Genomic DNA, 13,490 nt, shown 5'->3' with positions numbered 1-13,490 from the left:
AAGTGACACTAATTTTACTGTAGTACTACATCTTTTGGTTTAGTTTCTAAATGTAGTATTATAAATTTTATTCTCAAAACAAACTTGTAATTTTCAGTAAATCAACATTACTAGATATAACAAAGCTTTTACATTTTTATTATTTGACCAAAAAAATAGCATCTTCATAACAGAAAATGCTGTTTCTCAAAGATTATACATTATATAGGCTTAGAGCTTCCAAGTACATGAGAAGTGAGAAAAAGTTCTTGAACAATCCTTGTCAAAAGTTTTGTCTAGAGCGGCGAGATTTTGATGAACTACAGAGCCCGTTTGACCATGCAATTTGGATTTCAAAATTGAAATTCATGTTTGTTTATTACATTTGAACAAAACTTCGACTTTAATTTGAAATATGAACAATATTACCTTCCTTTCTAACTCCAACAGACTAGCTAGATACATTAAAAGTAGTACATCTTGCTAATGACAATTGGAGCTGGCAAAAGAACTGATTTTCTGCATGCCTCTTAAGTTCAATCTTGTGAAGCCAACTTCCAAAATTTCAATGCAAAATCTGATTCATCTCAACTCTTTTGCATTTCTGTTGCATCACTAGTTTGGAAGAGATTACTTGATACGATATATGGACCTTCAACTACGCGTGTTATATGCTAAAAGCATGAGTCTAGACTTCCAAATCTTCCACCTCAGAGTTCATCACAAAGCTAGGAAATGCTAAAGTTATATCCCTATAATAAAAGGTAACAAACAACACTCAAAGTTGCTTTATAGCACACAAATTGATAGTAGATTTAACGCCAATGAGCTTCATTTTTTAACATTTCCAGAGGAAGGGGAAAAAGATAAACGCAAATATTCAAGCTGCATTAATGAACATTAATGCAGCTCGATGTTATAACTTACTTGAGATATGGAAGGGTCATATTCTTTAGAAGAGAGGGATTCATTGAAACGAACTCCTTCCACTCTTCTTGATCTATCTTTCCATCACTCTTTTTATCTGCTTCATCAAATGTCTGGTGCACGAGATAAAAGTAGATAGTCAATATGAACAACAAAAAGGCACATAATTAAACATATTAGCAGACGATCATGGAGTCGAGGAGTCAACCTTATCTACAATCATTTCAACTATATCATCCGAAAGAATCAAGTCTGACTCATTCAGCAGCGCCAAAACCATCTCTTGGAGCTGCAATTAAAACCAAGCAAGCAGCGAATATGACTAATGTTCATGACAAGGGAGCATAGAGTAAACCAGTATAAGTACGGTTGCAACACCTACCTCTTCTCTTTCAATAAACCCAGTCTGCCTTAGATCATATATTCGGAATGCAACTGCAGAACCACCGTATGTACACATTAATAATGTTGCAGAAGAGGTTAAAAAGATCATGTTTAGAATTCTAAAGCTGTAGATAGTGAGTATAAGCCATCTACATGCAATTTTATCGGCTACTGGTGCATTTGGGTGGAACACGCTCAATGATCTGACAAATTCTCCAAATTCAATCACTCCATTGCGCTTGAAATCAAATAGATCAAAAATCTGCATGATTGCAGGAAAAGAGGGAAAGAAAAATTCAGCAAGTATAAGTCAGATTAAAGCCAGACAAATGGTCGGTTCTTCAAATGAATCAGAAATGATAGATCAAAAGCACAAGAGTTGTAATGCTTAATCAGTAATGTGGAGAATCTATTTCAAAGAAAAAGTGAATCAACAAAACATACCCTGTCTGCAAAAAGATCTTTCCTGTTTTGGTTCTTGAAAATTGCCAGCTGAAATTCTTCCTGATGATGGAATGGCACAGAAGTTAACAGGTAACAAACACTATAGCATATTCTACATGTAATCAACGAGATCAATACTAGTAAATTATAAATGTGGGACTCCAAGAACACATAATGATATATGGCTTTACGGTTATTCAAGTAATAGAGAAATTATACCTTGTGAATTAGTCCATCATCAATTATAGAGCTGCTTATTTTCTTGAACAGCTCATATAATGCTTCAACTTCACTCACCGTAACTGCAATATATAAACCGTTGACCAGAATGATTAATTGGCTGTTTGGGATTAAATAAAAGCAGACCATAACTCCTTACATGTTTATAGCACTTGTTTACTTACATGCTGCAGTGGAGGCCAGAACACTGAACTACTAGTTCCATCGTCACATTCATATTATAAAATTTTGTTAGGAGACAATTTAAAGGCTTTTTGTTGAGTACTACAATTACCCTCAACTATCTCATTGGTTCAGGATATGGAAAAATTTTGGTTGTTTGGTTACTCGTACTATGATCTAGATCGAGAAGGAAATTTTCATTCTGAAGCTCAATCATATACTATTCTGTTGGTCCTTCATATTCTTCTATTATAAGTTATAACACGATGTGAACAATTCTATAACATCATCCATATGCACTAAAGAAGTTTGAGATCTTCTTGCTGTGTAGAAAAAAAGATCATATTCATTTATTACCCTCTAGTATTTTTCCTTCACCAATAGGCCCTATTGGTGTCTGAATGACTTCAAAGATCCAGAACTTGAGGGTGGGGAAAAAGCAGAAATAAAGACAACTGAACGAAACAAAAAACCAATTTGGTAAGGATATGCATATATACTCACAAGCTGTCTCAGCAGCAAGCAGTGTTGGTTCCTCGTAACCAGGGGTACTGAATCGGCAGATTTTTGAGTGAAAGCAGCCCATCAAAAGACCGAATTAACAATAAAATGTTGTTAACGAACGATATATCCTAGTGAAACTTCATCGAACAGCCACCTGACAATACAAATACAAGAGAACAACTTCAACCTCATCATCAGGGAATTGAGCAAACAAGTCATGCATAATATTATGTCAAAGTCAAAATGAAACAGTAGGAAGAAAGCAGAAAGAAGAACAGAGAACTACAGATTTGTGCTACTTTATCAGGTTCAAGGTAATCACCAGGACATCAAATGTTATCGTTTACTTAAATAAGCTAAATAGAAGAACAAATGGATCAAAGCTTCTAGCTCTATAGCAATTGCCTTTTACTTCAAAATCTGCATCTTATTTCTTCAGCAGCACTATACCATTCTGTTTTCGCAATTAATGTACTTAGCCTTGACAATGCAAAGAGATCTGGTTATGACATAAACACTTTTTTCCCTCACAAATAAACTGAGCTACTAATATGTATGGAACTAAAATACCATAGCTCTAAAAGAAAATAAATTACAACAAAAATAAAAGAGAAAAGAGGATGGATCTAAACATAAAAAAAGCCAGTAACAAACAGATAGAAAGCTTTTTGCAGTTTGAGAGACCAAGTTTAAGGGTCCAAATGCCATTACCATAGGACCATTGTTTAAGTCACAAATTCAGATGGGACATAGGTAGAAAAAGATTATTACGATTACGAAAAATCTATATCACTAGGGGGGAAAATAGAAAAATACATCTATACCAATGGGAATAAGGAGACAGTTTTCAAACGACCATCAATTCAAGTATAACATATCATAATAATAAAAAAGGGGGAAATGACAGTGGAGAAACAAAACAACTACTAATAAGGAAATAATAACAACCACATAATAATGCCATCCTAAACACAATCAAACAACAAGTGATGGTGGTATCAAAAGCAAGACTTTGTAAGAAAACGGCTAAACCCCTCAAAAATCAAGACAACACTCCATACCTACTCCATACCTACGTACTAACATTCTACCCTAATATGCGACATCCAATCCCTCCTATCTAAGGTCATTTTCTCAGTAATCTAGAGCTGCGTCATGTCCTGTCTAATCACCTCTCCCAATACTTTTTTCAGCTTACCTCTAGCTCTCTTCATACCAGTTATATCCAGCCAAATTTGTAAGCAAATGAGTAATGTGAATAGTTAGAAAACTTGATCACTAAAAATGTGACCTTTAGCTATAAATCAGTAAATAAAACTAGATTTTGTGGCCATTGATAAAGGGACCGGGCTCTAATTCAAGATCAAGAAAATAGTTTGCTGAAATGGAAGAAAGATATATAAAGAGATTAATTACTGAAAGATTTAATTACCTAATGTTGCATTGCTTGTTGAACTGTGAAGACCAAAGTAGCACATCTTTATAACTTTCTTGAAATCAAACCATATATACATACTTGTTTAAGATGTAAAAGGGTAAAAGTGAGTAGAAAAAGTGAGGAATGACTCATAAAGACATGACAAAAAGAACTTTTAAGGAAGGAATGTACACATTTTACGTTTGTTTATATTTGTAATGTAGATGTAGGTTGGTATCCGTGCCAGAGGCAGATCGAAGAAGTAATAAAGGGATAATTAGATAGAATATGGTGTATCTTGAATTTATGACATTTTCATCTTAGATAAGAGGGTTCGAAGACTTTTAGTTGATAACGAGGCATTTTCGTTTTTACACAGAGATAGACTTGATTGTCATATTTGGACCTTTTTTATTTTTTACTAGTAGTACTCCCTCTGTCCCTAATTACTTGTCTACATTTCCTTTTTTAGTTGTTCCTAATTACTTATCCATTTGGGCAAATCAACAAAGGACAACTTTTTTTACCTATTATACCCTCAATTAATTACTTTGAAAATAGTAGAACTTTTTGAAAATTGTAAGTTTTTAATTCATCCACTTTATAATTAATAGGAATAAAACGATAAATTCACTATGTCAATAATTATTTTCTTAATAAGTGTGTCAATTCAAAAGTAGACAAGCAATTATGTTGGGAGTATTAACTATCCTCATGTGACATGTGTTTTTTATTATTTAGTAATCGCATTATTTTGTTGCCATAACGGCTCTTTATTCCAAATTTCCCATGTATATATGTTCTATAGGTGCTCTCTGTTTCACATTATTTTGTTATTGTTATTATTTTTATTTTTGTATTTTCTTTTTCAAATTGTTCGAAAATATTTTATTTTAAGTTCAGAGTCTATTGGAAATAATTTAGATCTGTGTGCACTTTAACCGCTCCAGACTTCACTTTGAGACTTCATTATTTTTTAAAGTTAAATTATTTTGAAATATAGAAATGTAATATTTTTTGACAAATTTAAAAGAGAATTGTACGTACTTCACTATATTTTTTTAAAAAATGTCGGTATTATACATTTTTAAATCCAATTGAAATGTAACAAAATTTCGCTTTCTGGTTACCCCATTTCGTTGACATTTTACCTACCACATCTGCCCCCTCCTTATCAAAGAATTAAGAATGAAATTACTATATTCGATTTTATTTTTTTAGATTCTTTTCTAATAAACAAAACAAATAGGCCTAATAGCTCCAAAATCAAAGTATTTTATTTCATGAATGCATCAACAGAACTAACTAATATATCAAGAATTGATTATTTTAGCGATTAAAACAAAACATTGATCGAGATTGGATAGATTAACAAATTGGGGGATACACATCTTTTATAGTATATTTATTTTATTTATACTATTAAGAAATAAAACAAAGACGTGTTATAAGAAACTATTTGAATTATATTTTAATTTATATTAGTTCCACTTATCATGAAGGTAATTACATAAGCAGTCGCCATTTGATTGATTTGATAATATAAAAATTACTACTAGACGAAAATGTAGCATGCACATCTATTAGCTAAATTTGTGTATATTTTCTATATACATTAGAATCACGTAGAACCATAAAAATGTTGGCGGCTCTTAAATCATGTCAATGTGAAATTACTTATTACATTCTTTGTATCAATATGCGTGATGATATTTAACCTAATAGAGTACAAAAATTATTTTATAAAAAAAAATAAAAAAATATGTTCATTTTTATTTATCATATTGTGCTTTTTAAAAGTCAATTTGATTAATTTTCAATGTTAAATTAGATTACATTAATTCAATAATTTAAACAAAAAAATTAGATATTCAAAAACTATACGAATAGTACTATAAATTGCAATTTTAAGCATATCAATATGATGAAAAAACATATTGTAAAGTATTAATCAAAGTTTTTATAGTTTGACTCTAAAAAAGGAAACTATGACAATTAAAAGTGCACGGAGGTAGTAATTTTTGAAACTTGAAGTTCGAAAATTTGAACCTACGACTTGAGATGAGTAGTAGTATATATTAATCACTTTATATATCGTGAATTGGTTATTTTAATTATTAAAAGAAAACACCAATAGAAACCGATCGATATATTAAGACGTTGAGTTTTACATATTATATATATATATAATATAATATGAAAATAAAAAATGCATATCCATATATATCAATAAATAAAATATAATATATCTGATCTTTGCTTAATGCCAATCAGCCATGCGTCGAGGATATAATATGCTATATATTCCGTCTTTTTAAAATTATGTACACTATATTTTCTTTTTATTATATTATGATGTTTAGATCAATTTATGCGCATCTCAATTAATAATCTCACAAGACATTTATCACCTCCTAAGTCCTATCAGTGACAATTATCGTAATTATTAACTTTATCCATCAGACATACATATACGAAATTAACTAGTATCCGCTGCCGGTGAAACACTATATATATATATATATATATATATTTTCACCAATTGATTAAAACATGCACTATTATTATTAGTAGTAGTAGAAAATGAAAGAGTGAGACTTGGGGCATATCCATATTAATATAGGGACCATGCATCGATCATCACTCATTGATAATGCTTGTAAATCTGCACACCATATAAGACCTTAATTATCAACAAACATTTTTTTTCTATTCACTAGTCAACGTACCATTTCGACTAGAGTTAAAATATGTTGATCGTAACTCTTCAAAGTTTCAAGTGTCACTTGAAGTTGGAATATACAAGTTAGGTCACCAAATTACTAGTTGAAGATCAACTATAAATGTATAATACTATTTCATTTTCATATATAAGAAATCTGAAAATGTCATTTTCTTTTACTTAATTTATATAAATTGATCAAGAAATCTTGCTTTCTTGTAATAAAAAGTATGTCACACATCTAGTTATTATTGCAGGTATACAAATAGGAAATTCAATATTCTTTAATTTAAAGATATTCAAAATTTTAATATATACAAATGTTTAACCAACATATATATTAAATAATTTTCCGACAAATGATGTTTGTCTAAGAAAAAAGATATAAAATCACCACAGAAGTTCATGTCTCATATTTGCATAAAGACACCTTAACTTTGGAAGTGTCCTATGGCCCCACAAAACTTTTTAATATCTTTGAAAATGGACCATTGTGACCCATTTCCTTGTCTGGGTTGTTACCACGCACATGAGGCGCATGATGCAGTGTTTTTATTGCCATTAACCAGTTTAAAAGTGCCACATGTCGCTTTGTTTCTTTATTATTAATTATTTAATTAATTTACATCATCTTCCCCAAATTTAAACTCAAAAGAGCCATTGGTAGCCCTAAATTCACAATTTCATCTTTTTCCAAAGCAAGATCAACATTGGTACTCTCTCTTTGACGATTTCATCATCTTCCCAAAGCTCAATAAGGTAGGAATTAGTTTTATCTTTTAATTTTCGTCGATTCCAACACTCTTTACACTATAATAATCGAAAAAACGAAGATCTTTATCATATAATGTAGAGCCCTAACATGTTAGACCTTCAATTCCTTGTCCCTCCAAGAATATTCACCAAGAAACATCAACAACGAGATTATCAACACCAAGAGAAAACGAGAAGACTTTTCGATATTTTATGATTTTAGGGAAAGTTGAGAAATAACAAAAGGAAAGAGAAGACTTTTCTTGAAAAGAATAGGGTCGGGTTGGGTTGAATGAATATTACAGGAGTGAGCATCACACGTGACAACACAAACGAGGGAATGGATCAAAATGGCCATTTACAAAGATATTAAAAAGTTTTGTGGGGTGATAGGACACTTCCAAAGTTAAAATGTCTTTATACAAATATGGGACAACTTTAGTAGTGAATTTATGTCTTTTCTCTTTCGTCTAACCACTACTCCACTGGGCTATAGTATATCATGTAGTAAGATGTGACCGAATTATAAAAATTAAATGAACGTTATTGGTAGATTTGTTTACGATTATGTCTATATAGTTTATTTCCTTCACCAAATTATTTTGTCCGTTCACAGAAAAATAGCAGAAAAATTAGAAATGAGTACTATTTCTACGTATTTTTGTCCTATATATAATATATCCCATTTTTATTTGTCTCACAAGGAAAAAGTAAAGTATTGTTGAACTGCTAATCAAACATGAGGTGACAATTTTGGGTTTTAAAAGTTCATCTGAAAATGTAATATTTTTTTTGGAAAATGCCTTTAAAATGTTTCTAGAAAATAATTTGTCTGACTATCACTGCATCAAAAATGATCTTTAGTGGCAATTAATTAACGACAATAGTTCAATTACAGCTAAATATGTATTTTTAGCGGTAATTAACACTCTTTGTATATGTCCCTAAAGCCTTTACCGACATTGGGTCTAGTGGCACTTAACTAATGCCGGTAAAGACTTTTGCACTCTTTATTAGTATGTATATTTATTGCCGCTAAAAGTTATTTTGTTATAGTGTATTTTAATATAACATAATTTTAGAAAACAATTGCAATTGTGGCTCCAGCTTTTTTTGACCTTTGGTTCCTTTTCTTGTATTGTCAAAAAAACCAAGTTGGAAAGCTTTCACATCAACATTTATGTCAGAGATATATACCATGTGACCTTTTGTCATCATAATTCATAAGTCAATTTGTGTCACATAAAAGTTGGAGCACTTCAAATTGACAAAATGATTAATTAGGATGCTCAAGAAAAAAGTGAAAAATCAAATAAGTCAATAATTGAATTAAACCAACATATAATAGGTATGGATTTTGATTTTGGTTTTTGTTCACTAAAAAAAAAAGGATGACATTTTATTTGATTTAATATTGGAAATGATAGAGCCAAATCGATAATTTATATATATATGAATATATATATATATATATATATATTACTCTTATTTAGAAATGAGACTTAGAGGACTAACACTGCATTAAATTAGTTGTACAACATGCATAGAATTTTGTACATTAACTTTTGACTGCATTAAATTAGTTATACAAAGTGCAAAAAGAATTGTACATTAACTTTTATAAATGACAATTACAAGGACTAACATTGCAATTATTATTATTACTCATTACTCCTTATTAGAATTATTATTATTACTCATTTTACTCCTTATTAGAGTTGACACTTTACAGGACGAACACGGCACTACCAAATTGTACATAAAGCATTTCAAATTGTACTATAAAATTAATTGTGCCTCATTAATTGTACACGTGTCTTTCTACATATACAACAACCCACATGAAGAATTACTTTTCTGACTTTTTTCCTCAGTTTCTCTCTATATATTCGTTTTTTTCCTTTTTTTCTACTTTCCATTCTCCCATTTTACTCTCTCTTTAGTTAATCATTGATATTACATTTTTTATATATCTTTAAAATATTTTGAATTATTAATTATTGTGACTTATAATACTTTGATATTTACGTAGTTTACAAATATATAAATTCCATTTTTAAAAAATTGAAGATACCATGCACAAATTTTCGATCAAACTTAAACTATTTGATTCTCCAAAAATAAAAATTGTCACATAAAATGAAACAGACGGAGGATAACTCTCAATTAAATTTATTTCAGTTTTTATTTTCCATTTTTAACATGATTTTTCAAGTTGGATTTCTAGGAATTGTATTGTAGACCCATTTAGATTTTACCCTTTTGTTTTAAATTCAAAACAACCCCAAAAAACAAATGGTGATTACAGACAACAAAATTTCAATAATAAAGAAATTTGAACGATAAATTCTTCACTATCAGATGACAAAATTTGAAAACCATTAAAAAGAAAAAATGTATAACCATACAGAGATTTAAATAAAAATTTAGAAAGCAATGGAAGAAATCAGTGGTAGGCAAATCAAGAAAATAAAATTTGCCTAAATAGTAAACGTGGTTTGATGAGAAAGAACTATAGTATAGGTATTTATACAAAAGTGAAAGATATTGAATAGCCAATCAAATTGGACCAAGTTTATAGACGCGTGGGAACTTGACACAATTTTTTAATTGGTTCACGGTAGCGAAGATCTCTTTTTGTGATAGTGAACAACAACAATAATAAATATATTTACTGTAGTCTTATAAAGTAGAATCTGAAGATGGTAAAGTGCAAAGAGATCACATCTCTTCTACTTTAGAGATAAAAAAAAACTATTTCTCATTAACCCTATTTATCGTTACGATAAAACATTAAAAAATACTACTATATTACTCCTTATTAGAAGTGACACTTTAGAGGATGAACACGACACTACCAAGTTGTACACAAAGCATTTTAAATAAAAATAAGTTTACATATTTAAATGATGAAAAATAATAATCTTAATTAGTTAGTTTCCATATCTTAATATATTATTATATTTAAGTTCAGATATCCAGTTACTTTTTGGGACAACTTCTATTGGGAAAACAAAAGAATATAAGAAAATAAATTCAAAAATAAACATAAAACAGAACAAAAAAGAGAATTAACTACGCAAGAAAGATTCAAAAAAATTACACATACAAATTCCTATTTCTTTTAATTTTGCTTGGCTTAAACACAAAAATATTAAAAAGTATATTTCACGTTTTAAATAAATATTACATTCAATATAATAAATTTTGTAACATAATAGGAGTTATATTTGTACATTCTTACACTAATAAAGAAATTAATTATAGAAAATGAAGACAATAAAAATAGAGTTATTGAGACAAATATTCTATTATAAGTAAATAGAAAGCAAAGAAACTAACTGTATTTTCAAAATTATAAATTAACGCAATTTTGAAATAACTTGAAAACTCCTGGAAAACAACAAAAATTAAAAATATAAAGACTGCAACTTCACTTATTAATAAACAACTTGAAATCTCCTCAAAAACAACAAAAATGAAAATTTTAAAGACTGCAATTTTACACATTAATAAATAATTTATTTTTAATAAAACCAATTGTATTTTCAAAATTATAAATTAACTTTTCATTTTCATGTTCTATCATTTTTGTTAGTAAAAATTGCTCCACCAAACTATGAAAGTATATGTACGTATTTCTTTAAGTAGCATATCAATATCCATCGACTCATTTCATGCTTTTATGTTTTAAAATATTATAGCCCACAAACACAATAAACTACTATTATCAACAAAAAAGTGAGATATGAATTTACATTAAGAAATAAATTTTTTGAAGAGTGTTATCAATATAATATAATCAAATTATCTAAGAATTACATAGAGGTCTAAAGAGAATAATTTAAAGGGAAAAGGGCCTGATATACCCCTCAGCTTTATCAATTAGAGCTGATATACCCCTCATTATGGTAAACTTTATTATAGATGTCCCAATTTTTTTTCAATACAAAAACTAAATAACAATATAGTGGAAAAAAATTGTGTTAAATTATAATATAGCCACAAAAAAAATTGGTTTTAAAATTTTCTCTTTACACTAACGAACGAAAGAAAAAATTAAAATAAGAATAAGAAACTCAAAAAATGATAATCAAAGACTTCAAAAAATAATTTATGTATAAAAAAGATTAAAATATACCTTGAAATTCGCTAGAAGGATCATATATACCCCTACATGATTTTTTTAAAATTTAAAAGTCAAAAATATAAATTTAAAACTATTTTTTTCACTTCCGTTAAATTAAGGGTATATGTGAGCTCATTTTGTAACGGTAGGGGTATATGTGAGCCGTTTGTATAACGGTAAGGGTATATATGAGCCACTATCATAACGAGGGGCATATCAGCTCCAAATGACAAAGTTGAGGGTTATATCAGACTCTTTTCCCTAAATTAAATAATTTTTTTAAAAAAACTCAAGATTTATATCTTCACGAACACAAACAAATAATATTAAATGTATGATTTCAACAAAGAAAGAGTTGTAATTATATTAGACATATCAAATTATTTTACCTTGTAAAATCAAATTATGTAAGAATGTCTAACCATTTTCATTATAGATATATCTCCTATAATTTGCAAAATATAATCAAATAAGTAAAAAAATTATCTAGCAAAAGAAGAAAAAGATAAAGAATAAGGAGAAAATTACATTTAATCATAAGTCCTTCTACACATATAATCATTTTTGACAAAACATAAATAATCCAAAAGGAAATAATATAATAGAAACATTACTTCTTAAGCACCTAAAAAAATAAAGAATAATCAATCTATATAGCTCAAAATCCATTAATCTCCATCTTTGGATGATTTCATTTCATCCTATATACGAGAGTCAAGAAAAATAATAACAAATTATTACTCCTAAAATGAATCTCCTTTTTTATGGTTATAAAGAGAATCATAAAAATAACAAACCAAAAAAAATTTATCCAAAAGAAACAAAAATATGCTTTGACATATTAGCCTTACTTGCTAATTAAAAGTAATATATGAAATCATATTTCCAAAAGATAATGCACCTTAAAGCTTAAAAATATTGTAACATGTCTACCACTAATTCTCTAATTGAAGATCACTACAATATAACACACAATTTTAGGGATTTTATAGTGTTAATATAACCTTCTACATTAAATAATTAGAGGTTACAAATATGAAAGGCTTGAGAGGTTATGAATATGAAAGGTTTGGGAGTTATGAATATTATTAATTCTAATTTAAGAATAGAATTTATATAATTGAAGAGGTATAAGTTAAGAAGATGATTTTGCAAGAAAAAAAATAATTGAAAGAAAAAAAAAAGGTCAGGAAATAGAGAGGTGCCACATCACCTTCTCTGTTGGCTTCTCAATTATAATCTATTCACTCCCACCTACTCTACACCTCAACCAGTGTGGCCGTCCTTTCACCTTATATGTGAACCAATCATTATCTGAATCATTTCCTCCTTTTAAGCCTTATTCTATAGCCTTATTTTGTACATATATAATTATTGTTGAACATAGATATACAAGTTGGAAGATTGGTATTAAAATCATCAAGCTTGAGCTACATGATGAACATTTCAAGACCAAACATAAGGATATAATATATTAATTTTAAATTGGAAAACTAATATTTATGACAGTGCCATGATGTTTTGAATTGGAAACTGAAATTTAGGATAATAATGTTCTAAATTTTGAACTGAAAAATCCAAACTTAGAATAGCAAAAGTGACAATGTTAAGTTTTGATTAATATTTAATACTTTATACTTATAAGTTGCATTTAGAAGTTTTGAAGTGAAAATACATAATTTAGGGATACAATTTCTTGAAATTTGAACTGAAAAATTCAACTCATCTGAAATATTAAACTAAGAAAATGAACATGAGGATATAGAATTATGAATTATGAAATTATCTCACAATACCAAAGCTGCCCTTATTTGTCTCATCACATTTTC

The 13,490-nt window shown here is 28.8% G+C and overlaps 1 protein-coding gene across 5 annotated transcripts; it reads right to left on the bottom strand.

Annotated features, from left to right (window-relative positions):
• Positions 1-230: 230 nt before the first annotated feature.
• Positions 231-4,254, bottom strand: LOC125860393 (calcineurin B-like protein 7). 5 transcript variants are annotated; one of them, XM_049540337.1, is made up of 9 exons: positions 4,073-4,254; positions 2,641-2,794; positions 1,954-2,036; positions 1,735-1,794; positions 1,444-1,552; positions 1,289-1,341; positions 1,115-1,195; positions 907-1,019; positions 231-731 (listed from the first exon to the last, which is right to left on the bottom strand). In XM_049540337.1, the coding sequence occupies exons 2-9, from the start codon at positions 2,720-2,722 to the stop codon at positions 668-670; spliced, it is 645 nt and encodes a 214-aa protein (XP_049396294.1). In that variant the 5' UTR covers positions 2,723-2,794; positions 4,073-4,254; the 3' UTR covers positions 231-667. The 5 variants fall into 5 exon arrangements, with proteins under 5 accessions (XP_049396294.1, XP_049396298.1, XP_049396293.1 ...); XM_049540341.1 differs by lacking the exon at positions 4,073-4,254 and adding an exon at positions 3,465-3,484; XM_049540336.1 differs by lacking the exon at positions 4,073-4,254 and adding an exon at positions 3,295-3,430.
• Positions 4,255-13,490: the final 9,236 nt, after the last annotated feature.

The sequence above is a fragment of the Solanum stenotomum genome, chromosome 3 (assembly GCF_019186545.1).
Source record: "Solanum stenotomum isolate F172 chromosome 3, ASM1918654v1, whole genome shotgun sequence".
Classification (NCBI taxonomy): Eukaryota; Viridiplantae; Streptophyta; class Magnoliopsida; order Solanales; family Solanaceae; genus Solanum; species Solanum stenotomum.
This window is presented reverse-complemented; position numbering and strand designations above follow the sequence as displayed.

Coding starts and splice junctions, on each gene's coding strand:
- LOC125860393 (XM_049540337.1), bottom strand. CDS start 2,722: ATGGGCTGCTTTCACTCAAAAATCTGCCGATTCAGTACCCCTGGTTAC. Junction 1,795..1,953: donor ATGATGGACTAATTCACAAG/GTATAATTTCTC, acceptor TTCCATCATCAG/GAAGAATTTCAGCTGGCAAT. Junction 1,342..1,443: donor AGTAGCCGATAAAATTGCAT/GTAGATGGCTTA, acceptor GTGGTTCTGCAG/TTGCATTCCGAATATATGAT.